The sequence below is a fragment of the Chelonoidis abingdonii genome, chromosome 5 (assembly GCF_003597395.2).
Source record: "Chelonoidis abingdonii isolate Lonesome George chromosome 5, CheloAbing_2.0, whole genome shotgun sequence".
In the NCBI taxonomy this organism is placed as follows: domain Eukaryota; kingdom Metazoa; phylum Chordata; order Testudines; family Testudinidae; genus Chelonoidis; species Chelonoidis abingdonii.
Window position 1 is genome coordinate 115639116 of NC_133773.1, and position 27950 is coordinate 115667065.

The following is a 27950-nucleotide window of genomic DNA, read 5'->3' on the forward strand; positions in this document are numbered from 1 at the left end:
CACCCACCTCATCTCTCTACAGACTTCTTGGGCAGTTTTGCCTGATTAAGGTTTGTATGACGAAGCTCTGTGGTTTATAAGGTTGTGCACTTATAAACACCTTCTAATGCTGTATCTAGGATCTCTAAATCCTTATGGATATTGCCATTCCTAGTTTCCAACAATGGTGTATAAATATATATCAAAGGATGGCTGAAAATCCTGGTACAGATTTAATGGGAAAAATACAGTACTACTGCTGCATTTTACTCATCCATTTGCTGTCAGTGTTGCAAACCACAACAGGGCACTCAGGCTTTTCACTGCTGGAAAATAAAGGGCCAGATCCTCAGCTATATTGCTGCACTATAGGACCCGTATGAAGCCACTGGAGGAGTTCTCCTGCATAGGAAAATCCAGGGTGGCTACTATTTTGTCCCTTCTCACCTCAGGACGCCAGCACAGGTGGTGTAACCAGTGAAAAAGGGGTGTGGTGAAGTAGGGTTGCCAACTTTCCTGGAAATGTCCAGGAGTCTCCCAGAATTGGTCTCAATGTCCTGGTTGCTACTGAAAGCAACCCAGAATATTTTAATAGGCCAAAAGTCCAGTCAGTGGCATAGCGAGGCTAAAGCAGGCTCCCTACCTGCCCTGGCTCTGTGCAGCTCCCAGAAGCGGACAGCATGTCCCTGCAACCCCTAGGCACAGTGGCAATCAGGGAAGCTTCAAGCACTGCCCCTGCCCTTAGCACCTGCTCCACAGCTCCCATTGGCTGAGAACCGTGGTCAAGAGGAGCTAAGGGGGTGGTGCCTGCAGGCAGGGGCAGTGCACAGAGCCATCTGACTGCCTAGAAGCTGCAGGGACATGCCGGTCACATCTGGGTGCTGCCTGAGGTAAGCATCGCCTGGCCAGAGCCTGCATCCTGCAGCCCCTCCCACAGCCTAAACCCCAGTCCCAGCCTTAAGCCCCCTCCTGCACCCAAACTCCTTCCCAGAGACTGCATCCCCTCCTGCACCCCAACCCCAGGCTCAGCCTGGAGCCCTTCCCATACTCTGAATCCCTTGGCCCCACCCCTAGCCCAGAGCCTGCACCCCCTACTGCACCCCAACCTCCTTAAGGATCTGAGAGGAGGAAGGGGCAACACATTAATTTTTTGCCTACGGTGGCAGACTGTTCTGAGTGGCCTCTGTCTTAATGCTACCACCTCCATGAAATTTCAGTGCAAATCATTGGCTGGTGAAAATGTTAATGTTATTAAAAGTAAGTCATTTCTCCCATTTCTGACTCACTGGATAAGCATGATAGTGCTAAGATACACCCAGAATAACTTTCCCTAAGCTAATTGAACATAATGTCAGTGAACATATTGGCAATTTTAGGAATGATGAATTTCTGCTATGACTCTGCAATTTTCCAGATGTGGTAATTAGCAATTAAAAAGCACTTACCTTGCAGTCCTGACACATTTTGTGATGCTGGCCATCTGGGGATCAAATTCAACCAGAACCACACAAAAAAAGGCCATTAACTTCTTTAAGTTAAGGTTGTTATACTCTATTTACCACCAGCCCAAACAGTAAAAAGCATGGCAATAAGCAATGAAATCATTCAGCTCCCCATCTAAACTTTGCTGATCCATTCATCAGCTCAACCTCAACTGCTTTCCAGTATCCACAGATCACCTAGCTCCACCCACCACCTGAACTCCCACCGGGCACCCTTGAACTCCAGACTTTGAGGGTGGAGGGGCAAGGGCAAGCAGGAATTTGGTGTGGGCAGGTAGATTAACTGAGGCAAACTCCTCAGGCCAAGTTTTGCCCACTCTTACATCCTTGAAGCCCCAATGAAATCGATGGGGTTGTGTAACTATTGGACCAAAGACCTCCAGAGCTGAAATATGAGTCTCTACAGCAAGAGCTAAAGGACTAAATTCTGTATGTGAGATCTGTAGCAGACTCATATCCTCTGTAGATCAAGCACAGAGAGGGATACATGATACTCACTGAAGAATGGATTACAGGTACTCAGGTGTACCTGAGAAACAAATCTGGCCCCATCTTTAGAGCTAAATCCGATGGTTGAAGTATGTTACACAGGAGGTGCAAGTTGGCCAGAAAACAGGTGGACGATCCTCCTGATGCTGATCCCACTGAAGACAAATGCCCATCAAGTTCAGTGTGAGGCTGTGTCTGTAATCGGATGCCAGCAGGAGAGGGTTGTGAAGGGTGGTAGGCAGAAGGGAATCATACAAAGAACAGAGTACTATTAGGGATAACACTGCTTTCCGCCTTTTCACAAAGTTCCTGGTTCAGTGTTGGAAGAAAATGACACTTTTAGTGATTTTATTACCAGGGATGCCTGACTTTCAGTAGGCACAGGACTGGGCTCTATCATAAATGCTGTAAGTGCTAAAGTAGAGTAACTTGCCGTACACTATAATATGAAGGAGATTACAGTGGCTGCAGAGTTACTCCTGCACTGCTGGAGCCCTCTGTTGATAAATCTACCATCTTTCTCTTGGAGAACAGCTGTGTTCCAGTGGGTGTGTAGTCAGGGGGCCTGGATGCTATTGTCAGCTCTGTCACTGATTTGCAGCATGGCCTTGGGCAAGGCATTTAATCTCCTTGCAGTGGATTTCCTGTCTGTAAAGCAAGATGCTTACTTTAACTGCTTTCCTGAATTGGCAGAGATTTAACAGAAGATGCACAGCTGTGTGGGCGACTGGGACTGAAGGGCATCAATGCACTGAAGCAACAGTTTGTGGAGAGATGCCTCAGAGCAGAGACATTAATCTGCTCCAGTTTTGCTGCATCAGCTGACCAGCACACAGAGGAAGCAGGGTTGATGAACTAAGTATCTCTTCACCAAGGTACTAGCACATCATGGGCTTCCGATGTAACTGCTGCATTGGTACACTGGGGAGGTAAGGCAACAGTGCTGCGGAGCCGTTGAGTCACAAGTTCTCCCCTAACTCATATCACCCACACAGTTCTGTTCCATCAGCTCTACAAAGCACCACCAGCTACCATGCCTCCTTCCCCTCACCCCAGCGCTGCTGAACTCTATAAGAATGTTCAAACAATGTAATAAGAAAGGTCAATCTGTCAGTACATTTCATCTGCATCTCAAACCATATTGTCAAAGAAATTGCTTCTGAGTGCAGCATATTTTCATTGTCTTCCTGGCACAGTTTCCAACAAGAATGGAGCTTGCTGGACTGATCGTCTTACTCCCTCTGCTGAACTTTTTTTGTGAGAGTAAGTGTGAGAGATGATTTTTTTGGAAGCTCAATGGACCTTCTAGGTCTTTGCATGGAGGGCATCCTGTGCCCACTGATCTGGGAGAAGGTTCTGCTTCTGATCCACAGTCCCTGCTGCTGGTAAAGCTATGTGAGGAATCCCATTTATAATCCCCTGTTGTCAGTTGTTCATCGCTATCTGAAAATCTTACAGTTAAAGTTTCTATACCTGGTCTTTGGCCCAGTGGTGAATTATTCTGAGTAACATTCAGTCAGTCATTATAAGTGAATATATATCTATCTATCTCTATCTCTCTGTCTCGCGCTCTCTCTCTCTCTATACACACACACACACACACACGCTTTCCCCATTTTAACTAATTTTACCGTTTTAGTTTCTGCTTGCACACAACTCAAAATAGCTAAGCCCTGACACTCCTACTCTGTGTTCCAACCTGCCCAGTCTGCACCCCATCCCCTTGGCAACATTGAGTGTCATTCTAAATACAAGATGAGACAGTAAGTGAATAGACCAAATCTCTCTGTGCTTCAGTTCCCTAGATGCAAAATGATAATAGCACTTCTGTTTAGCTCAGGACTTTTGTGAGGATAAATGCATTAAAGATGGGGAGGTGCTTAGTTCCTGTGGTACTGGGGGCCATATATGTAGCCTTGATAGATTATATATGCTCCTGGGAGCTCACGATGCATTATACCTCCCTCCTGCATGATCCTCCTAAGGTTTTTTGAACAATGCACCTCTGCACAACTCTCCATATGGGGCTGAGACTTTGTCCCACAATCCAGCCTTGTTAGCTTTTAATATAATCTGTACAAATTACAAGAAGGATTAGTTTCAGTGTATTCAATGCATATTTAATATACTGACTATACTTTGTACATGGTTTGAACTATATAAATATATGCTTTTTTGTTTCAAAGGGGCAGTGGAATTTATGAATTATACTAATAGATGGAACAGAGAAGTCAAGTGTTTAATACGTCCATAATTTTATTTTGTTTTCCTGCCAAGTCTATCTGTAAATAATCCTTCTTAAAGAAATATTGCTGTTAGCACAATGGTATGCCAGACACCTGGGCTCAAAAGTTGTCATTAAAGCACAGTTGTCAGAGTTAATTGTTCACTGTTTCCTTGAAAAGTGTATTTCCTGAGGAGAACAAAACCACCTGTTTGCTTGACATGTTTTATTGTATAATCCATGATAATCACCACAAATCCTCCTCAGATATCATGAATAGTGCTAATTATACAGTCAGATTGTCCATGTGCCATCAAGGCTGGCTCACTGCAATGTACTTCATTCAGAGCAATACAAATGGCTGATCAACTGTCTGCAACAGGTGCAGAATTTGGCAGCAGGAGATTTGTTTGCTGTAGAGAGAGGGGATACGTGATATGGCCTCTCTGCTAAATGCTCAGGTGGGTATAAGTATAGTTTAATATTTTGAGAGGTCATGAGGTGTTGTTTTCTTTTTCCAGATGCTAGACACACAGTCCTGAAGAATGGAATCCTCTATCTATCTACAGGCCAGTAAGCTTCCCCACGCTCTCCCATCACTATGCCTCAACCATGCTATAGAACAGTGGTTCTCAAACATTTGTATTGGTGACCCCTTTCACACAGCAAGCCTTGAGTGCAACTCCCCTTATAAATTAAAAACACATTTTTTAATATATTTAACACAATTATAAATGCTGAAAGCAAAGTTTCTGGGGGTGGAGCTGACAGCTCATGACCCCCCACATAATAACCTCATGACCCCCTGAGGGAGCATGACTCCCCAGTTTAAGAGCCTCTGTTCTAGAAGAACCATCTGTAGGGTTGAGAGGGTAATTCACTCTTCATGGCCCAGTCAGTCCCTGGCTTCTCCACTGATATTCAGTAAAGGTGCCATATGTTGAAACTACTTCTAAGTGTTACAGGTTTATTGGGTTAAAAACTCAACAATGAAATAATGGTCTGAAAAATCTTTCACAATCTATTACTGCCACTTTTTGGGAAGTTTTCCCCAATGGAATAGTATACCCAAGATACACAAATGTTTCAAATATCAAGAATGTGTTGCTATATATAATGTAAATATTATAGTAGAATAGTACAGTGGAGATGTAAGTCTGAGGGCTATATTTCACTTAAAGGGGGCAGCCATTAGGAAGGATGGCATGGTACAGAAATGCACCAGACCCATAGGAATTTTTGGACAGAATATGCCCTAGACTCTTAATATGTAGCAGTGTGTAGGCAAAACTAAAGACCGAGAGAAAAACAATAAAAATCATTTGCTGAAAAAGAAAAGTAATTCTTGGCTCTGCTGACTTCCTTCCTCTTCCTTATTCTCATAATGCAAGTATGTTTTCATAGAGAAACAGTTCTGAAATTATTCCACTTTTCTGACTATTCTAATCCACATGAAAATCTCTTAATAGATGACTCATTTTAAGTATCCAGGCCATGATTAACCAATGTCTGCAATAGAATTAGGAACGTTCACCATCAGTGATTTTATTGTACATTACCATTTTACATTTAACATTTTGTATTATGACAAAATATGTACAAAAGCCAATATTAAACTCTCCAACCCTCTTGTCAGAAATAACTGAATTAAAGTTATTGATATATGTCTGAGTTAATCGCAGTAACCACATATCAGAGTGCAGTTAGAAAGTTAAAAAGAAAGTTGCTCCTTAATGCAAACATTCCCAGTCACAGACCTGGCTAGGAATTACCACTCTGCACCATGAACACCCCCTGTGCCTAAATGAGTGGCAAATTGCTGGCTATACTAGTATTATACCACCTGGGGATTTCCATATTTCAGGAAAGCCCCAGCTCTCTTCCTTTGTGTCATTAGAGTAGCACAAAAGGAAGAGAGTCAAGGCCAGACTCTGGCCCCAAGTCTTCAGTTTCAGCTGAATCTGAGTATCATGACAGCAAAAAAGAAATATAAGAAAACTCCTACGGTTTATGGTACTATGGTATGTGTGCTTGGAAATTAATTGTATGCTACAAAGAAGTCACTGTCAACTTCAGAAGCTAAGCAGAGACTACTTATTTTGGGATCTTCCGTCTGTCTCTCTCTCAGTGGTGTCCCAGCTGTGGCATGGAGGCCACTTTGTAGACTATGAGGGTGCCTGTTTGCTAAGAAGAAAATTATATTTTTGATTCTGAACCGAAAATGTGTTCCCTGAGCTGTGCCCAGTGATTTTTAAATGGAAGAGTTGGAATTGGCCCTGCTGCTGCCTCTTCCCCAGCTGCCTCCCCCTCCTCTCTTGCAGCCTCAGGAGTAGGTCTGGTGTGAGCTGGAAGTGCTCTGAGAGCTGCTTTCTCTTGCCTGCTGCAGCTGCTCAGCAGCTTCCCTGCTGGCCATCTACTGCAATGCTGGGTAGGGAGGTGAGAGTAGTTCTGGCTTTTCTGGTGCAGGCTTCCCTTCCAGGCTCTGGCCGCTCCAGAGAGAACAGGAGAGAAGCTCAGCTGGCTGTGCCAGACCTAAGGGAGTACCTAGCAATGGAAGGCTGCCCCCTCTCACGCAACCAGACAAGGCAGCCTGGGAAAGGGGGGAAAGAGAAGCTGACAACTGTAACTGATTAGGTCTCGTCCTGCCCTGGTACAGAGTAGCTTGTGGGCTCCTGTAACTTGTACCATTTGGCAACAGTCTTCTAAGAAACACATTCCCACTGAGGAGAGCCAAAGCACAGCTATTCCAGCCACTTCCCCCTCTCTCCTCCCACACTCCTCTGTGTGCCGGGAAGGAAGGGAAGAAATGAGTATGGCTCTTTTCAGGGCCAGCTCCAGGGGTTTTGCCGCCCCGAGCAGACAAAAAAAAAAACAACAAACAAAAACGTGATCAGATCTGCCACAATTCAGGAGGAGGTCCTTCACTCCAGCGGGAACGAGAGACCCTCCTCTGAATTGCCGCCAAATACCTGGACGTGCCACCCCTCTTGGGAGTGGCCACCCCAAGCACCTGTTTGCTAAGCTGGCGCCTGGAGCAGGCCCTGGCTCTTCCCTATGTATTCCCTACCCCAGGGAATCCCCAGCCGAGGACTTGCAGATGGCTTCTGTTCCCTTTGCACCACTTGTGCTGTATAAAAGGAGGGGAGCAGGTCTGAGAATCTGACCCAAAACACTTATTGATCTTTCTGAAATAATATTTGTCCCTCAGGCTGAAGAGGTTGGAAGTGTGTGTGGGTACAGCAACCACACCTAAAATATCATCTCCTTTCATTCATCTATGAGTATTGCAGCCACAGCAAGGTTTTCTGGTAACATACAGTGTTTCTATACACATTTATACTGTATAGTACTCTATACAGTATATACATATTCTTGTTCAGTATTACACACAGTTAAGGAATGATTTAAGCAATGTGGAGTATTGTGTGTTTCACTGTACATTATTGGTGCAAAGTCTGCAGTCTGCATGGTCAGGATCACTTGCACACTGAAGCAGCTGAACTGGCCTATGATAAGACAAAAACGAAATCCAAACATTAGTGGCTGTTTTGGATGTATGGTGTCATAACTCTATTGATCACTAAAAGCAGTTATCAAGTGCCACATGGAAGTTAAAGTACAAGTTACATAATTCTGAGTCCATGAGAGCTCCTTTCTTAAGGTGATATAAATTACTGCATAGACACAGCTGGGATGAAGAGTGCTCATGAATCATGCCCAGTAATGCATATTACAAAGAAGAAGAAATGGCTTTGTCTTCCAGAAGGTTAAAATCTGAGTGCCAGATGGTGCATTTGTTCAGTCATCCTCCTTTGCAGGCCAACTTTTCACTTAGTTAAAGATGACTAAAACTAAAATTATAAAACTCCGAATGGTTTATTGAAATGATTGTTTACTCAGGAAATATTCTTCTCAACATATAAATTCTGCTCTACGGAAAGCTGTTCTCAATTAATAAGAATTATTCTTGTTCCTAGTTAACAACTTCACTGCCAGGACAGCAATGTCACTACCAAAACTTATTTCCTCCATTTTGATGACTCTGGATCAGTATTAGAGAGCCTTAGCCTCTCTTCTTCCCCCCACCATTGCCATGAGCCTCTGAAAATGGATACCAGATTACTTCCATATTCTTCATCATGGCAAGTGGAAGCAATGCCCTATAAATGGCATTCCTTGCCAGTAGCCATTTTGATGCATGTCTGACTCTTGCAAGAATTGCCTTTAACGGGTCTTAGGAGAGGATCAGTACAGGTAGAAAAAACTCATATGCATTCCCACCCTAACAGGCACACACTGCAAACATGATGTTGTGTCTGCAAGAGAAGTGATCAGATGGCTCCTGGAAATTCTGCCACCTTCCCTCCATAAAACCATGTAGTTGGTTGCAAGCAGCTGCAATGTTCAGGCAGCAGTAGCTTTGTGTAGTGCCAATGGATCCCCGCCCCAGCATGCAGAGTAAGGGAATGGAGAGGGCAATCATAATAATTAATACTTAGAACTTCTGACTATTGTTTCTCAGGCAAACCCTCACGAAATAGATGGGCTATACAGCAGGCCCAGAAGGTCAACCAGCAATGAAGGAAGCAAATTCCAGAGTCAGAGGCTAGCTACTGAAAATGCAATGCCTCCAGGCATTATGACAAGTGGGAGCAAATATCTTGTTCTCAACTGCCAAGGGAGAGTGTTAGGAGAGGGATTGACTTTAGTAGTGAGGACTGAACCACAGAGGCCTTGAAAGATGAACACCAGCAGCTTGAATTTGCCTAGAAGTGGATAGGAAACTAGGCCAGTCTTTGGAGGAGAGGTGTAAAACAAATACTATTATGACCTCAAACTTATGCCACTGATGTCATTTTCACAATGGCCATTGATATATTAGCATAATAAAACATGATCAATTTCCTTCAAAAAATATTCTGATTAGGAGGGAAACAGCCTTATTTTATACAAGAAGACTCCAACTCAAACCCAGAGCAAATCATTACCTATAATTGTCCTCACAGGAGACACGCAAGTTTCGTTCCTCTAAGATGCTTTTTAACCTTGTTATGGAGCGACCCGTGCAGGACTCACTGAAAAGAAAAACCTCAGGTTGTTACATGTGTCCTGCATGTGTGAAGCTCACAATTGGCAGACATAGGTGGATTTTACACTATGCTGCCTCATGCTGTCTGACCACACAAACTGTTAAATTTACCTAAAGGGCAAAGACACGATTTTAGACCTCACTCCTGCCAGCTAATCCATGCCGGGGGGCCCCAGTGCCTCTGTGAAGTCCAGTGGCTTCCATGAAGCTCTGGGTGGTATTGGGTTCTGACCACATGGATCAGAGCCTGACTGAGTAGAATTCTAGAGTGACCATCACTCTCTCCTGCAAAAAGTTTTTGTATGGGAAGCTAACTGGGTTGTGAGAAATAATTCAGTCTTTTACACATCGGCAGGGCATGGGGTCTGCAGAACTTGCCCATCCACAGCTGCTATTCTAGACCCTGTGCCCTACAGCCTCAGTGGGCCTGATCTAAGGCTCACTGAAGTCAATGGAAAGTCTAGACCCTGTGCCCTACAGCCTCAGTGGGCCTGATCTAAGGCTCACTGAAGTCAATGGAAAGCAATATGATCAGGTCCTGTGTGTGTACAGGGGAGAAGAGGGACTGGTCATATATTCATGGATGTAGGCAGGGTGGCCCAGAAGATTCAGGGGGCCTGGGGCAAAGCGAAGGAGCTGACGCACTTGTGGGCTTGCGGTGCATTTCGGTGGCGGGGGGGCCTTCAGTTGCTCTGCATCTTTGGCAGCACTGAAGGCCCCCCCACCGCTGAAGACCCAAAGCAAATTGCCCCACTTGTCTCCCCTTCCCTCCGGGCAGCCCTGAATGTAGGTCCCTACTCCAGACCCCTCTCCTGCAGTTGGCCATTCCACCTGCAGCTCCCTCTGTGCATCTCTCCCAAAGAGTTTAAGTCGTGTGGAGGGCCCTGTGCTGCTTCTCCTCATCAAGGCAAATTTCTCCCTGTCTGAATAAATTCAGTTGCTAATTGTTAAATTCTATCCAATACCAGGACTGGTGCTAATTTCCAGTGTGATATGTTCAGAGCATACAACACAAGGCCAAACTGAAACAAAAACAAAACAGATGTCTGGGTTGGTCCACAAAATACACAAGTGCAGCTACAAATGAACATTTTTTTCCCATCACAAACCATGGAACCAGCATTTGTCTGCACACCTGTCAATATATGTTTAGCAGGCAGTTTGCACCTGTTTGCACCCGTATGTCTATATTTTGCAGGCATAACTTAGATGTCAGATTCATGAAATTTGGTACATAAGGAATTCAGAATTCATAGATTTTTAAGGCCAGTGAGGACTGTTTTGAACATCTAGCCAGGCATCTTATATAGCACAGGCCATAGAATTTCATTTTGCAATCCGTGCATCTAGTCCATGATCTCAGAGTGAGTTTCCCATTTGTTAAAACTGGAAAACACAGAGAAACCTGGTTTCCTTTTGTGAGTCCTATGTACCATTTGGGAGTTGTCTAGACCAGATGTGGTCAAACTACGGCCTACGGGCCACATTCTGGCCATGGGACCGTCCTGCCCAGCCCCTGAGCTCTCAGCCGGGGAGCCTAGTCCCTGGCCCCTCCCCCACTGTCCTTCCTCCCCTGCAGCCATGCAGGCTGCACTCTGGCCCACTGCTCCCATTGGGCAATGTGGGGAGTGAAGCTGGTTCTGGCCAGGTGTCACAGCTGTGAGCTCCTGCTGCTGGTAAGGGGGTGAGGAGTCAGGGGTTGGAAAGGGAGCAGAAGTTCCTGGGGGGCAGTCGGGGAGGAGCGAGCAGTTGGATGGGGTGGAGGTTCTGGGGGGGCAGTCAGGGGATGGGGAACAGGGAGGGTTGGGAGTGGGAGTCCCAGGGGGCCTATCAGGGGGTGGAGATGTGGATAGGGGTTGGAAGAGCAGTCAGAGGACAGGGAGCGGGAGGGTGTTGGATAAGGGGGTGGGATCCTGGGGGGCAGTTGGGGCGGGGGTGGAAGGAAGTGGTCAGGGGATGAGGAGCAGAGAGTGATTGAATAGGGAGTGGGAGTCCCAGGGGCTGTCAGGGGGCAGGAGTGTGGATAGGGATCATGGCAGTCAGGGGACAGGGAGCAGGGGGCGATTGGATAGGGAGTGGGAGTCCCAGGGGGGCTGTCAAGGGGCGGGGGTATAGATATGGGTCGGGGCAGTCAGGGAACAGGGAACAACGGGGACTGGATAGGGGGCAGGGGTTCTTGGAAGGGGCGGTCAGGGGACAAGGAGCAAGGGGTGTTGGATGGGTTGGGGGTTCTGAGAGGGGCAGATGGAGGAGGCAGGCTTTTTGGGAAGGCACAGCCTCCCCTCCCCAGTCCACCATACAGTTGTGCAACCCCAATGTGGCCCTCAGACCAAAAAGTTTGCCCATCTCTGGTCTAGACCAATGTATTAGTAACTAACATAGCTGTTAGTGCAGCAAAGCACAGTAAGAACTGGGATTAGAGCAGCCAGGAAGGAGAAAGAGAGAAACAAAGTGGTGCTGGATGCCTCACACATTCCCAGTCTGTAGCAGCACGCTCAGTTCTCCTGCTCATTTCAGGTTCCAGTGATGTGGAAGTGAAGAAAGTGTGTGTGTGTGTGGGGAGGGGAGACACAAAAATGCACGTGGCACAGAGCCCCTGCATGGGAAGAGATGCAAACTATAATAAAAAACTAGCAATCCCAGTGGCCCAGTGAGGTAATGGGTCATGGGAGCAAATGCAGGACTGCCCCACGAAACACAGGCCATCTGACAAACAGAATACAATCCTCCTCCTTCATAAGAGTGTCCTGAAGCTGTGGGCTGACACAACATGTGATGTGAATCAAATCAACATTCAGAGTTGACATGTCAGAGATGTTAATTGGAGAGTGAAGGGGAAACTGCTGTGAGTCTAATGGAGGGGCCTCAGCACAGGAGGAAAGTGTGGCTCCAGAGGGGCTGCACAATTTGCCAGAGCATGAGGTAAGAGCTGCCCTGTCTCTGCTGAGGAGGGAAATGTGGGTCATTCTGCTTCTGGGATATTTCTGGAGAAGGGAGCAAGAGCCATGCTAGTGGCACCAGGTAAGTGTGGACAGTGAGCAGTATGATGGTGGGTGGGAGGGGCATTTAAGGAGGCTGTCAAAATGATCATCAAGCAGTGAACTGGGTGACTCCAACCCTATGCTCCACACCCCCTCCTTTACTTCCTGTTTAGTCAGTTGGGAAGTCCCCCGCCTTCTCCCCCTGTTATGACGCTGTTGAGCAAAAGCAACAAGTTTTCAGCCTGCAGTCCTGAGGAGACTTCTTTTTGCTCTACTACTGAGTGGTACCTTTACAAAGGGTAGGTGGGGGAAGAGGCAGCAGCACTGGGAGGGGTGAAGGGTGTGTGTAAGGAGCCTGCATGCCAGCCTCCTGCGCCAGCCATAAACCCCCTCCCACACCCAACTCCCTCCCACAGCTTGCACCCCAAACCTCCTCCTGTACCTGAACCCTTGTCCCAGCCCTGAGTTCAGCCCTGCACCTAAACTCCCTCCCATAGCTTGCACCCTGCCCCTGACCCAGGCTCAGCATGGAGCCCCCTTCCACACTCCAAATCCCTAGGCCCTAGCCCAGAGCCCACATCCCAATCCCATATTCTAGCCTGGTGAAAGTGAGTGAGGGTAGGGGAGAGCGAGCTACGGTGGGATGAGGGATGGAGTGAATGGAGTGGTACCTTGCAGAAGGGGCAGCGGTGGGGCAACAGTGTTTGGGTTTGTGTGATCACACAGTTGGCAACCCTAGGTTTAAGGAATCATTAGCGCTCCTCTATGGAATTTGTTGTCTGTTCTGTGTGACACTTGCCCCTCCTGATTTGATTTTTGAAATCTGGATGTTTGGGGTTCTCTTAAAATAATGTTTATCTTGCTTTGGGGCTGAGCCCTTTGTGACCAGATTAATTCATTTGTTAGAATGCTTCCTGCTTATTCCCAGTCATGTCTGCCAGTTGATGGCCAGACACTCTAGTGGACTTAAGTAATAAGCATAGCTGCTGGTGCAAATCAGGAGTAAGTAAATGGAGTTACTCTGTATTTACACCAGAGCAACTGAGATCAGAGGGCCAAATTTAGACACATTGCAGGCATGCTGCGCCAGTGCATCAGTGCAAAGTGTATACCCAAAGATCCATGTAGACGATCCCCCTTGCCTACAGAGGACCCTCACAGACTGCATCACCTTCCACTCTAAGGGCAAGGTGCATTTCTTTGCCTTCTCTAACATAAACATACAGGTGTGTGTGTGTGTGTGTAATGTAAAATGACAATTCTAAAAACAAAGCACACTGTTGTATGTACTTCTCTCCCTGGGGAGACTGAGGGAGCAGATGTGTGACAGATGTTAGTCATGTCACTTAATGCACTACTGGAAGGGGCTCAGATACTATGGTGATGAGCTCTTTATAAAACCTATATAGAACAGAAATTCTCTTGTGACTTATGGTCACTGTCTGGTATGAATAGTTAAAAATGAAGATTTAAATTGTGGTTCTGTCATTTAAAAATTATTTGGCAAAACATGGCTTCATGGTTACTATGCATTGATTGCCTCTCGTTGACCTGCAAAGCATATTTGCTCAATTTTCATGTAAAAAGATGTTTTCCAACTACACGGATTTGCAAACTCAGACAAGCTGTGTTCTTTATGTCTGAGCACTACACAGATCTGTTGGGCCTCTGTAGGATTGCACAGACATAAAGAGGTACAGAATTTGAAGATAACAGGGTTGTGGAGATAAGTATATCCAATTGCAAAGCTAACAGAAAGGAAACAGTTTTGCAGCAGAGCTGGCAGTAATAATAATAAGATTTTTACCACTTTTTATTAATTATTTCCACTAAAGTAAGCAGCTGATTGCATTCAAGGCGCAAAGCTGATGGGTAAGGCAGTGCTATTTTTAGTCACGTTTCAGAGTTGAACTGCACTTCTAAATTATAGAAACAAAGCGTCATGCACTATTTTGTACTAGCAAACTTTACCTTGCAGGTCCACCGATGTTCTGCATAAGCCAGATCTGCACTGTAGAAACTTTGTCTGGGTCTAAGTTAAAGATCTCAACACTTCCAAAAATGCTGTAAGAATGGGAGCATGAAAAAGCAACACACATCTTAGCTTTAGAACAAGATGAACAAAGTATGTTCTCCAATCACTGCTACATACTCATGAGTTATCATTATTCCCAGTGGAGAGACTGTATAATTTTCCCATGGTATAATTTACCAGTGACTGTGTCATAAACAGATAGTTAAGGGTTAATGTCTCCCTTATCTGTAAAGGGTTAAGAAGCTCATTAAACGTGGCTGACACCTGACCAGAGGACCAATAAGGGGACAAGATACTTTCAAATCTTGGTGGGAAGTCTTTGATTGTGCGCTTTGTTTTCGGGGTTGTTCGCTTTTGGGACTAAGAGGTACCAGACGTCAGTTCAGGCTCTCCAAATCTTTCTGAATCAGTCTCTCATGTTTCAAAATTGTAAGTAACAGCCAGGCAAGGCGGATTAGTTTTATTTTTGTTTTCTCAACTTGTAGATGTCCCTTTTTTGCTGAGAGGATTTTATCTCTGTTTCCTGTAACTTTGAACCTAAGGCTAGAGGGGGTTCCTCTGGGCTGTACAAATTTGATTACCCTGTAAAGTATTTTCCATCCTGATTTTACAGAGATGATTTTTACCTTTCTTCTTTAATTAAAAGCTTTCTTTATAAGAACCTGATTGATTTTTCCTTGTTTTAAGATCCAAGGGGTTTGGATCTGGACTCACTAGGGATTGGTGGGGGAAAGGAGGGGGGATGGTTAATTTCCCCTTGTTTTAAGATCCAAGGGGTTTGGATCTGTGTTCACCAGGGAATTGGTGAAGTCCCTCAAGGCCATCCAGGGAGGGGAGAGTTTTGGGGGGACAGGAAGTGCTCCAGACACTGACTTCTGGATGGTGGCAGTGTACCAGATCTAAGCTAGTAATTAAGCTTAGAAGTGTCCATGCAGGTCCCCACATTTGTACCCTAAAGTTCAGTAGTAGGGAAGGAATCTTGAAGACTGCCACTACTAAAGAAAAAAAAATCTTTCTGCTTGTGCTAACCACAAGTTCCTTCATCCTTCAGAGTTAGCAGAGGCAGCACCTCCTGTCAGTCACTGAAAGTATGTACAATCTCTGGGGGAGCACAACCCAAGAAATCCACTCTGAGGATAGTTATAATGTGTCGGTTATGTGAGTGTAATACAACAGAGGAGTCCATTTTGGGCTTACTGCACAAAGTTCTGTGGATTGTGGCCATTTTCAGAAAAAATCCCAATCAAATGCATCAGAAGATGCATAATGTAATGGAGCAGTTTGTCAGCAAGTGTAAATTAGCATAGCTCCATAGAAGTCAACAGAGCAACACTGATTCAGCAAAGCTGAAGAAGATCTGGCCCTCTAAGGCCCCAGTCTTGCACTGGGATTTACTGTTGCCGACACCTGCACCAGTACACAGTCCCTAAGTGAGTAGTAAGACAGAGCCACAGCCAGTGACAGATTAAGTAGATACCTGTTACTTCTGAATGCTCCAGCTTCTATTGATCCATTGAGCATCACCTGAACCACACCACATGCTGCTTCTGCAAACTAGACAAGCAAACATACATTGTACTTTCTCTTTACATGAAAGAGAGGGTCAGATCCTTAGCTATAGTAAAGCAGCATAGCTCTATTGACTTCAGTAGAGCTGCACCAATATTTACCAGCTTAGGACCTGGGCTCACTATTTTACCAGAAGATTCCAGTGAAAATAAAGAGCCAAATCTTCTCTCACTGGTACAAATTTACCCTAAAGCTACATTGACCAACTGCAACTGGATAACCCCGTGTAGGGAAAGCCTGTGATGGCACAAACCTGACATAATAGCTCCTGTGCCACAGTTTTCCTGGCTGCTGGTGTAGAGGACATTGCTGTGACTTCCCTGAGTCCTGGCTTCTGTGTCAGCCAATGAGTCTACTAGCAGCCAGTGTAAATTAGAGCAGCCTTCAGGCTGCTTAATTTATGCTGGGGAACTAATTGTCACCCTAAGAATCCCTGAATAACAATTGGCAAAGGGTTCACTGTTCTGTAGTAGCAACTTCTATCGGACCTGACAAACTGACTACATGTAACACACTGCTTTCACAGTATTTATCCAAAAAGGATTGTGTAAGGTATCTAATAAAAGTTTAGGGCATAGTGAACCACATAACTCTCGAGAGATGGATGGATGATCTGTAAGCAGTTGTGTATATGTACTGAAAACAGAGTGACCAGACAGCAAGTGTGAAAAATCGAGACAGGGTGGGGGGTAATAGGAGCCTATATAAGAAAAAGACCCAAAAATCGTGACTTGTCCCTATAAAATCGGGACATCTGGTCACCTTAACTAAAAATATATTTTTAGAGTCTGTGTCTCAGGCAGACAAACAGGTTTAAATGTTTATTAGGAAATATTAAAGAAAGGTGATACAAAGAGTTTGATGTGTCAGTCGTTGGTCATCGGGGGAAACACAGAGCATGGGGGGATGCTGGCAATTGGTTATGGTTCAGCATATAATACATACAGCCTGTAGTGTCCCCAATGCGGGGTGTACGGTGGTTGGGGTCAAGATATAGTAGGGGGGCAGTGAGGGTACATCGCTCATATAGTGGGCTACACACAGTCATAGGTATGAGTAAGCGGGCCGGGTAATGGGGACAGGGTGACCCTCACGTGGTGGAATCCAGATTGGTAAGTTCAGGACTCAGGGGATACGGTTTGGTAGGGGGGTAGTAAGGGTTTCCCCCTCCCCCCCGTGGGTGCGTGGAGCCACATCGGCTCACTCCTGGTATTGGCGGTGGCCGGTGATGTGTTCAATGTAAATGTCTCTAGACCACCGGATAGTGTCCGAGACCATCAGGCGTCTCATGAGTCGCGCATAGCGACGGCCCACCCCACAGGCCCTGAGCACACGTTCTTTCCAGGGGTCCCAGGCGCCCAGCGCCCCGACGATCAGAGCGTCGGTGTAGACCTCGTAGCCCTTCGCCCGCAGGGTGTCAGTCAAGGGGGCGTATTTCTCGAGTTTGCGGGCTCGGGCTTCGCGGAACGCCGGGGTCCTGTTCTGCCTAGGTCCCTATGTAGATTAAGCATTATAAGCCAACATAATAGAAGCCTGTTTTGCATATGGAGTTAACACAAGGATCCTGATTCTGGGGACAAAACGAGGAGTTTTGGGAAATATAAGGAGACTTTGGTATCCATCACTGAAAGAGCAAGAAGGACAGTGTCTGTTTTGCATTTGTGAAAGGTGGCTCACAACCATGTTGGTTGGTAATGTTGAGAGATTGCCTTCAGTGAGAAACTACTTTAGACAAGGATTTTAGCCTGTTAAAGGTTAAATATAGTCTCTAAGAAGCGTGTTATACTTCTTGTTTTACATGTAACCATTTCTGTTTTCAATATCCTTACTCAGCATCTCTTAAATCTTCAGATTTGATAATAAATTTAATTGACCTTTGATTTAGCCAGAAGAACTCTAACGGAATAGAGTTAAATAAGCATTCTGTAAGGCCCTGATTCAGGAAGGTAGTGAACACATGCTTAAAGTTATGCATGTGCGAGTCTCATTGAAGTCAATGGGGCTACTCATGTGCTTCAAGTTAGGCACCTACCTGTATGCCTTGCCGAATCAGGGCTTCACAGAGTTCTCATTATGTTAAAAAGGCATAAGGAGGCACGCATTCTCTCAGCCATGCTCTGCAGCAGTTTCCAGCATGCTTTTAGCATTCAGAGGTTTAAAAAGTCATTGGTTTTAGCAATTGTGATCTTGTGTATTTGTCTGAGGGAATGATTCCTATAATTATATATATTATGGTTAATTAATGTTTGTTAAGCACTAATTGTGCTTGGTGCTGTTTGACACCGATATCAAGATGACCACTTATGGAGGGACCCATTCAAGTAAGAATAAGAATGCCTATTGTGACATTAAATGTTGTGTGAAACATGAGACCTTAGTGAAAGTCTTGGGGAAAGCTGTATTTCCAAAAAACACATGGCACAACTTTCAGTTCTTAATAATCTAATCGGTGTCTGAATTTGACCCATTCAACGTCTTTGGTGAAAGCCGAGAGGAAAATGGCATTTTGAGTAATTTGTCGCATGACTCCTAACAATTTGGGAGGAATTCACATCAGACCACTGAGATGATCAGACAGTGTTCCAAGGTTTAACTGTTAGCCACTTTATCCTTTGCTGTATTTCCTTCATTGTTATAAACACGAATATTTTGATTAAAATTATTGTTCCAGGATGCAACTGATCATGATAAAAATATGGAAAGAAGACTACTGGCCATTGAAAAGTGTTTTAAGGGGGAGATTAAGTCGAAGGTGTTTGGAAGACTGAGGCATTTACAGTCCCCTTATGCAAATGATTCCAGCAACATTGTTCCTGGTCAGGCTGAGCAGGGAGAATGTGCACTTATTGACGTGACAAAAAGCGTGTGTGTGGCGGGGGGCCTTAGCGGATGCTCACTGAGCATGCTTAGAATGCTCAGGGAGCCATAGTTAATAGTTAAGGCCCCAAGCCTGCAACTGGATCTGTGCAGGCAGACTTCTATGTCTGCACAGAGTCCCACTGAAGTCAATGCATCTTGCAGGGACTCAGGGTTTCACATGTGTGGATTTGGTTGTAGGATCAAAGCCTTTGTTTTCCAGCCAATGGAACAGACATACCAGACAAATTTGGATGTTCAACATTTTAGCCCCAGATTTCCATGGTCTGAGTGAAACCCTGTTCCACTTAAGTCTATGGGAATTTTGCCATTGACTTGCTTGGGGGCCAAGATTTTACCCTCTTCAACATCCCCAACCCTCAAAGGATAAATTAATTCTAACTGTGATCCTGGAGAAGCTGCTATATAATCCTTACCATCTTGGATGCCATTTTCCAGTACACAGAACTAGGGTTGCTCTCGCATTCACTCCATTTTGGACAAGATTCATAGTTAATTCCTAAAATAAAAATATGATGCAGAATAACTAAGATACTTTAATACTGCCTACAGCGCTGAATAAGAATGGCTAAAATAACCATTGCACCCCATCACAGTAACAGGCTCAGGTGAAAAGTGTTTTAAGGGGGAGATTAAGTCGAAGGTGTTTGGAAGACTGAGGCATTTACAGTCCCCTTATGCAAATGATTCCAGCAACATTGTTCCTGGTCAGGCTGAGCAGGGAGAATGTGCACTTATTGATGTGACAAAAAGCGTGTGTGTGTGTGGGGGGGGCCTTAGCGGATGCTCACTGAGCATGCTCAGAAGTGACTCTTCCCACATAATTTTTATTTTGTTTTTTATAAATTTCCCTCAAATTTGGAAACAGATTCTGACATCCCTACTCATTCTTAGGCCCTTAGCATGAACAAGCAACCCCCTTATATCAACATGTGGTCCCAATGACTTCTGTGCAAGTGCAGGAGTCTGCCTGAATGGAGAATATTGCAGGACTTAGTCTGAAAGTGGTCACACTGGAATCACGATAGATTGCTAATTACTGTCAATAAGTGGGGCAATATGTCACTAGGCTGAGCAATTTCTGTGCTACTGGGAGCTAAAAAGTGTTGATAAAATTAAGCTGAGAATGAGTGTTTTTCACTTTTCCATAACTCAGGCAGGGTCGAAAGGATCAACAGTTGTTGTTTTGAGCTGAAACTAAGAATGGAAAGTATCCTTTCCAAAAGAGATTTTCTTATATTAGAAATTTGTGACTTAAAGAAAACCTGGAGTTAATTTTTTTTTAGGAATCCTTACCTGGACTAGAAGGGTTTCCACACCATGAGACTCCATCAGCCATATAGCCCAGCAAGGTGTCCTCCAAAGTGAGGAAATGGTGATTGGTTTTTGTATAACGATGAACAAGGTCACTTGTCTTGCTCCAGAATAATGACTGTGAGGGAAAGGATAGCGTGTAAGAAATGGCATTAATATGAGAGCTGGTCAGGAAAAGTTTTTTTCCAGAAAAAGTTTTTATGATGATAAATGTTTTTCATTTATATTTGGAGGGGGGGAAGAGAGGGTTGTCAAAAGACCAAAAACTGACTATTAAAAATGTATAAAAATTCCAGTGGGGTTTTTGATGAAAATTTCTATTTTTTGGGGGGGGGGGAACTATTTGGTTGGGGGAGGAAACAATTTTCTATTGAAAAAACATTTTACAGGAAACTTTTTAACCAGCTCTAATTGCTGTCACTCTGCATGCATTTGAACGGCACATGAGCAATAAAAAGCCGTGTGCCTCTAACTGCATGACTGCTCTTACAGAGAGGTTCTCTTCTAATAGCAATAAAGGCCACAATGATTTTCCCATCATGGCCCAAAATTTTGCCCCTAGAAGGAATGTTCTGTACAATGATCTTCATCACTGGCCTGTAATGAACAGGATACTCTTGTTCTAAAAGAAGTAGCTTTGGGAGTAATGTTATCTCAAGCCTGAAGTCAGAGTACCTGTAGGTATTTGAGGGTCACTCCTGATTGCTATCATTACTATTATTTGTGTTACCATAGTGCCTAGCAGCCTTAGTATTGGACCAGGACCCTGTTGTTCTGTGTTTGTAAAGCGCCTCTGCCTCTAGCACAAAACCAAAGGATCTCCGTTGTACTAGGCATATACAGACAAGCAGTCCCTACCCAGACAGCTCATCACACACAAATATTGTTACCTTGTTACAGGGGATAGGATGACTTGCCAAATCCAGTAATGGCTGATAATCTTCTGTTGTAATATTACATGGGTTCTTGTAAATAAACGCCTTTTGCATTGTTTCCCATATGTTTTGGCAATCTTTGTCTCTGTCAAAAGATTAAAATGTTTTAAAAAACAAGTAATCCTCCAAAAATCACAGTTCTATTTCTGTGAGACACTGCTGTGTTGTTACAAGGAGAGAAAATAAATAATGGGGGAGGGGCTTACAAAAGGATCCCCTCCCCTCTGCTGTGTTTAGACAATGTGGGCGAGACTTTCCAAACTGCTTCTCTCTTTTAGGCCCCAGAATAAAGAGCCAGATTTTCAAAAACAAAAAAAACCCTTGGCATGTTGAGTATTTGCTGGATGCTGAGTAATTCTGAAAATCAGACCCTTCTCCCTGTTTTAGGGATTTTATGCTGTGGCCCATCACCGTAGTCACTGAGCACCTTCCATGTTTGGGTGCCTAGAAGGGAGCAGAGCTCTATTTTTTTTTTGAAAGACAAGTGAGTGCTGAGAGTTTCTCTTGTATTGCTAAATGGTAATTCATTGCACTGTGCCAGGCTGAGGTCACTTTTCAATATGTAGGCTTGGAATGAAATTTCTGAGACTTTTGCTGAGCTCCAGTGAAATGGTACTCTGCCCATTTCTAAATCTTCACTATGTGAGTCTTGCTGATGCTCTTGAGACTAATCAGCACCATCTGTTCTGTTGTATTTGAGGTACTGAATTAAGATAATGAATTAAGCTAACACTTGTGTACAAACATCAACTCACAATTGTCTGTCTAGTATATTTTTTCCATGTTGTCCCTGGTGGATGGAATATCCTCCCTTCTCTGCTCTGCCAAGGTACCAGCTCCATGTCATTTAAATTCCTTCTTGAAAAGTCATCTCTTTCCTGTTCATAATAAGTTAGTCAGTAATTGTCACAATGCTGTAGCTGTATGTTCTTCTTTTTATGAAAATTAAACACCTGAAATGAGTCACCCTGAGATGAGGATGTCCAAACTGAGCATCTGCATAACTGTAATGCTGTGATCTTTTTCCTTCCCTGACTCATTCCCTTCCCCATTATTTCTCACCACCACTCAGCGTGTCCCATGCAAAAGCTCTTTTAAGAAGGACTGTTTTGTGTGTGTGTGTGTGTGTGTGTGTGTGTTCCCCCCCCCCCCTTTCTGTGAAGTGCCTAGTACTCCTCTGGGCAGTATGAAATAATAGTGAAGAGGTGACATTTATTTTAAGGAACTTGCACCACAGACAGCTCTACGGCATTGTTACCAGCGGATATCGTGGGAACTATGCAGTTTGGTATTTGGTCATGGTGTGACTGTCAAAAATAGTCCCAAGTGACCTAAGGAATGTAACGCCATGATAATGCTTTACACTTCTCATCCAAGGATTTCAAATCACTTTACACACACTATTGAATTAAGCTATCCAACAGCTCTGTGATGTAGGGAAGAATTATCACTATTTCCCAAGTCAATCTAGGCTTTTATATGGTGCCCATCTGAGTAGTAGACAGGCAAACTGAGAGACGCAGTGTTGATTTTCCTCAAGAACACGCAGTATCTCATTTCTATTCTCTTTACATTAGATAGCACTGCCTCCATACCACTGGAACAATCAGTGTATAGTCAAAAGAACGAGGAGTACTTATGGCACCTTAGAGAATAACAAATGTATCTGAGCATAAGCTTTCGTGGACTAAAGCCCACTTCATCAGATGCATGCAGTGGAAAATACAGTAGGAAGATATACACACATCTAAAATCATTGAAGAGGTAGGATTTAGATTTCCACATCTGTGGAATGTTCCTCCTGCTTTTACTATGAAGCAGCCACTATATTGGATGGCAAATAAAAATGAGACACCAAAATGGGTATTTTAGAAACAAGGTCATGTCAATAGTTCAAAAAAAGGAAGAACCCGGACCCTCAACATGCAAATAAATCCAGCCAGCAATATGTTTCATTTCCACTGTCCCCATATATGCAGAACATTTATGTTCTAGGATAACTCAGTCTATAAAACTGAGCAAAAAATTTTTCATTGGTTTGCTTTGAGAAGGACTATCTTACTTTGAATCAACTCTCTTGTGGAACACAGATTCTACCTCAAATACTAAAAGAAACCCTGTACGTTACATAGGGTTGTATTTATAGTTGGCACATAAAAATGAAGTAGTTAAAAATTCAAAACTTTCAAAGATAATCTAGATAAGCACCAACTCCTAGAATATCTAGAATTCATAAGAGTCCTGCTGTTGACCTTGAAGTTCTGAACTACACAGGAGTTCTGAAGCCTCCTTTTACATTACACAGAAGGTAACTGCTATCTAGTGTGTAGTGCTCATTGACTACAATTAGAGAAGACAGAACTAGAAACTTGAGACATGATATAGATGAAATGGTGATAACACGCACAAAAAGAAAACTGTAAAATCTGCTAAAGACTTAAAACTTGGGTCCTGATTCTGCAGGCCTGTCTCTCTCTTTTAAAGGTTGTAGAATCGTACAGAGTACAACGTCAAAAAAGAGCTAGCTAGAAATTGGTAACTGTCCAGTTAAATGGAATAGGTACTGTAAATATATTTTCAGATTGTCCTCATGTCTGTGCACTTTGGGGGAAAGCATTAGCTTATATTTGGTCATGACTTTGCATATTTCTAGTCATCCACCTTTTTAAAGGAAGATTTTATTAATATACCATGGCTAAATTAGAGCCAAGAACATTTCCAGTAGGAGCTATGTGAGTGGCCAGATGTTAATATGCACTTTAGTAAAATGGAAGGCCTCTGGAACATTGTATATTGCAGATCTGTATGAGAGTCTGATTGAACTGGCTAACAGGGAAAGGGTATCTGTTCATCTGAAGTATCAGAGGGGTAGCCGTGTTAGTCTGGATCTGTAAAAGCAGCAAAAAGTCCTGTGGCATCTTATAGACTAACAGACGAATTGGAGCATAAGCTTTCGTGGGTCAATATATGCATCCGATGAAGTGGATATTCACCCACGGAAGCTCATGCTCCAATATGTCTGTTAGTCTATAAGGTCCACAGGACTCTTTGCTGTCCATTTGAAGAAAAGCAAGGGCAATTTTAGGAGGTGGTGTTCTGGAGGCTTATGATTAATATAGTTCTTGGTATTTTTTTCACTTTGCAATTTTTTTCCCCTCTTAAACTGAACATACAGAACCAAATTCATCCCTAATGTAATTAAATTGATTGATTGATTTAAAAGTAGTTAACCAAGGATGAATTTGGCCTCTTAGGGTTTCATTTACTTCATGAAAAGTACACCATTTTAAACTCCGCTTTGGAAAATGCATTTTTAGGGCATCATGCTGTCAGGTGCAGAGTGCCCCATGTGAGGCAGAGAGCATCGTGTGCTCCTGCTGACTGCAGTTTTGCTGATTACACTATGAAAATGTGGCAATGGAACAGAGTTTAAATTCATGACAAACAGTGAAAGTGCTCCTGTGCCTAGTATGTCTGGTTTCATTATGAGGATTTCACTCCCCTCTGATGGGGTGGCTGCAATGACTCAACATAGCATAAGGACCTTCTTAACTGGGGGGCCTGTGACTTTGGACTGCTCTCCTCCATGCTCAGCAGAGACTTCCAGCAAGGCTAACAGCTTCTTTCCATTGTCATACTCCCTGATAGCAAAAGGCCAAATTTTATTTTAATTATGATCCCTGGGAGAGGGCTACAAAGTAACAGCCATAAACAATCCCCTCTGTCAATGGGTGGTTTACCAAAATGTCAAAGGTAGAATATGGACCTTTTGTAGTTACATGAGGATCTGGCCCTGAATGTTTAGTGATTTAAGCTGGTGAAAGACCATTGTAGAGGATCTGGTCCTTGGTTAGTAGAGTTTCTGTTGCATTTGATATCACTTGTGGGGGAAGGAGGAAGAATAATGCTTGATGCTTTTGGGGCACTTATTTATGTTCTTTGTTTGTTTGGTCCTTTGTGCATGCACTTACCCGACTTGCCTTCTTAACCACTGTCATTGATCACCAAAATTAGAAATGCAATTGTGCATCTCGGTTTGGAAATCTGGCCCATAAAGAGCCATCATTAGGCTTCAGAATAAATCATGATTTTGATGAATGGGAGCAGTTCACACCTCTCTAAGAACTTTGGTTTGCTGTCAGAGTTATTTGCACAGCCAGAAGAGCTAGAACCATATTTTTTTAAGGAGAGATTGTACTCTAAAAGGTCTTAATCCATCATGAGCTAGATTTGTACATCAAATGGACCCCGTCTGGTCCAGGGGCTCAGTTTGTCAACCTTCTATTAATTATTGTTTGTTATGGTAATCCCTAAGGGCTATCCAGCCATACAAAGAGAGTAGTAGATGGTTCATGCCCTGAAGGGCTTACACTCTAAATAGACAGGACAGACACATGGCGGAAGACTAGAGGTGACCCATAAGCAGAGGGAACAATGTGATGGGAGCACATACCATGTTAGCACCACAGTAATTTTTTGTGAAGAGGGGTATTTAGGTGAGGATCAGCTGAAAGGAAGAGAGTCTGAGGGACAAGGCAGAGGAGAAGAGGGTAAGGGGGCAGGTGAGATGAAGGTAAGGTGGCAGGGGAGTGTCAGAGCAAACAGCCAATCAGCCCAAGGGAGAGAAAGTCCAGTCAAAACTCTAGAAAATTCTCTGAATGCCCAGAGACCTCTGCTTTCTGCTGGAGTCTCTGGCTGGCTCCTCTCTGCCCCCAAGACCACAGGGGAGAGGGAAGGAAGGCACCACCTCGATCCCAGTGCCCCTAGAGTGTTTGAGGGGTTCCCCTACACAGTTCCAAACATCATCCAGGAGGATGCTGGGGGAGAGGTGGCCCCGGCTGGACCCCAATTTACCCCTGCTCCCCAGTGCAGCAGTCCTTGCTTTGACTGCTTCTGGTCTTACTGGCTGAAGTCTCACCCTGCTGTAGATGCTTGTACTCAGGGCCGGCTCTAGCCATTTTGCCGCCCCAAGCACGGCGGCACGCCACAGGGAGCTCTCTGCCGCTCGCCAGTCCCGCGGCTCTGGTGGACCTCCTGCAGGCGTGCCTGCGGATGCTCCACCGGAGCTGCGGGACCAGCGGACCCTCTGCAGGCACGCCTGCGGGAGGTCCACCGGAGCCACCTGCTGCCCTCCTGGCAACCAGCAGAGCGCCCCCCGCGGCATGTCACCCCAAGCACGCGCTTGGCGCGCTGGGGCCTGGGTCCGGCCCTGCTTGTACTGCTGTGGTTGTGGGTTAATAGTGGACTTTTATACCAGATGTGTTATTTTTAAACTTTTGGCCTGATGAGTTGGTGTGTCTTGGTGTGGGGTGCTCAAACTACAAAATGCATTTGTAAGTACTATTAGTCTTGCATCTTACACTGGAACACTAGTCTGCACAGTAACTGCTGCTTTTTTCCTATACATTTTTTAAACTTTTTATTTTCTTTCACCATTCCTTCCCTCATCAGGACCTGCTCTGTCTCATCATTACTCTGGATCAATCCCCAAACCCAGCCACAGTAGGTGTATTTTAGGGCTGGTCTACACTACGGGATAAAATCGATTTTAGATACGCACTTTCAGCTACGTTATTCACGTAGCTGAAGTCGAATATCTAAAATCGATTTACTCACCCGTCTTCACCGCGTGGGATCGATGTCCGCGGCTCGCCATGTCGATTCCGGAACTCCGTTGGGGTTGGTGGAGTTCCGGAATCGATATAAGCGCGCTCAGGGATCGATATGTCCCGTCTAGATTAGATGCGATATATCGATCCCAGAGCAATCGATTTTAACGCGCCGATACGGCGCGTAGTCTAGACGTGGCCTTAGTCTTTCTAGTCTCTATTTCAAAGGTTTACAGACATTAGAGCTGAATTTAAGGTGAACACTGCCACCTTGTGGAAGAAGTGAGGGATCAGAAGGAGGTCAAGTACAGAAGGGACAATTAAGTTGTAATACAAGTGTTTGAAAAGTTCTATGGAAATCAAAAGAAGAAAAGTTCTCTGTGTTTATCGTCATTGACACTATATCAGAAAAATGGGTAAGTGAACACAACAGTTTATTTATTGATTATTCATTCTATATGTGTATGAATGGAGCACCTAAAAGCCTCTGTCAGGAGTGGGATGTCCGTCATTGTGCTAGGCCCCCTACAAATGGATATAAAGAGTGGCTAGCCAATACTTTTCATCACTGAATATACAAGGAGGCTTATATCCCTTAGGGCACATCTACACTAGCAAATTTACAGCGCCGCTCAGAGAGCGCTGAAGGGAAACTGCTGTTGTGTGTTCACACTGTCAGCTGCCTGTGCAATAGCGTGTTCACACTTGCAGCAGTATTTGGAGCGGTGCACTCTAGGCAGCTATCCCACAGAGCACCTCTTTCTCTTCTACTGCTAAGACTTGTGGGAAGGCAGAGGGGGTTGCGGGGCATCCTGGGTCCTGTCCCAATGATCCATGAGGCATTGCTTTGCATCCCAGAAATCCCTGCACTTCCGTCCGCACTTGGTGCCATCTTTCAAACATTTGTGTACTGTGCACTCTGCCTCTTCAGGCTGCAGGAATAGATCCCGAACTGTTGACCAGTATGCTGCTCGCTCTGACTAACATGAGTGGCAGTGGGAGTTATTCCTTAAACTACAAAGGAAAGAGGAGTGCAACATTGATCTTGCCATGCATAGTAGCTATGACATGAGGATTGCTTGTGGCATTCATGGAGGTGCTGACCACAGTGGAACGCTGCTTTTGGGCTCGGGAAACAAGCACTGAGTGCTAGGATCACATCGTCCTGCATGTCTGGGATGACGAGCAGTGGCTGCAGAACTTTCGGATGAGGAAAGCCAGATTCATGGGACTGTGTGATGAGCTCGCCCCAGCCCTGCAGCACAAGGACATGAGAATGAGAGCTGCCCTGTCGTTGGAGAAGCGCGTGGTGATTGCACTGTGGAATCTGGTTACTCTAGATTGCTA

The 27950-nt window shown here is 44.6% G+C and overlaps 1 protein-coding gene across 2 annotated transcripts in view; it reads right to left on the reverse strand.

Moving 5' to 3' along the window:
• Nucleotides 1–7094: 7094 nt before the first annotated feature.
• CD38 (CD38 molecule) overlaps nucleotides 7095–27950 on the reverse strand; it is a 39623-nt gene continuing 18767 nt past the window's right edge. The window contains exons 2-8 of one of the 2 annotated variants that reach the window (XM_075066577.1): nucleotides 20950–21079; nucleotides 20042–20177; nucleotides 19162–19244; nucleotides 15777–15853; nucleotides 14236–14328; nucleotides 9183–9269; nucleotides 7095–7700 (exon numbers count right to left, since the gene is read on the reverse strand). In XM_075066577.1, the coding sequence (XP_074922678.1) occupies nucleotides 7625–7700; nucleotides 9183–9269; nucleotides 14236–14328; nucleotides 15777–15853; nucleotides 19162–19244; nucleotides 20042–20177; nucleotides 20950–21079 (682 nt within the window). In that variant the 3' untranslated portion in view covers nucleotides 7095–7624. The remainder of the gene's footprint in view (nucleotides 7701–9182; nucleotides 9270–14235; nucleotides 14329–15776; nucleotides 15854–19161; nucleotides 19245–20041; nucleotides 20178–20949; nucleotides 21080–27950) is intronic. The other variant, XM_032773934.2, reaches the window with a different exon arrangement.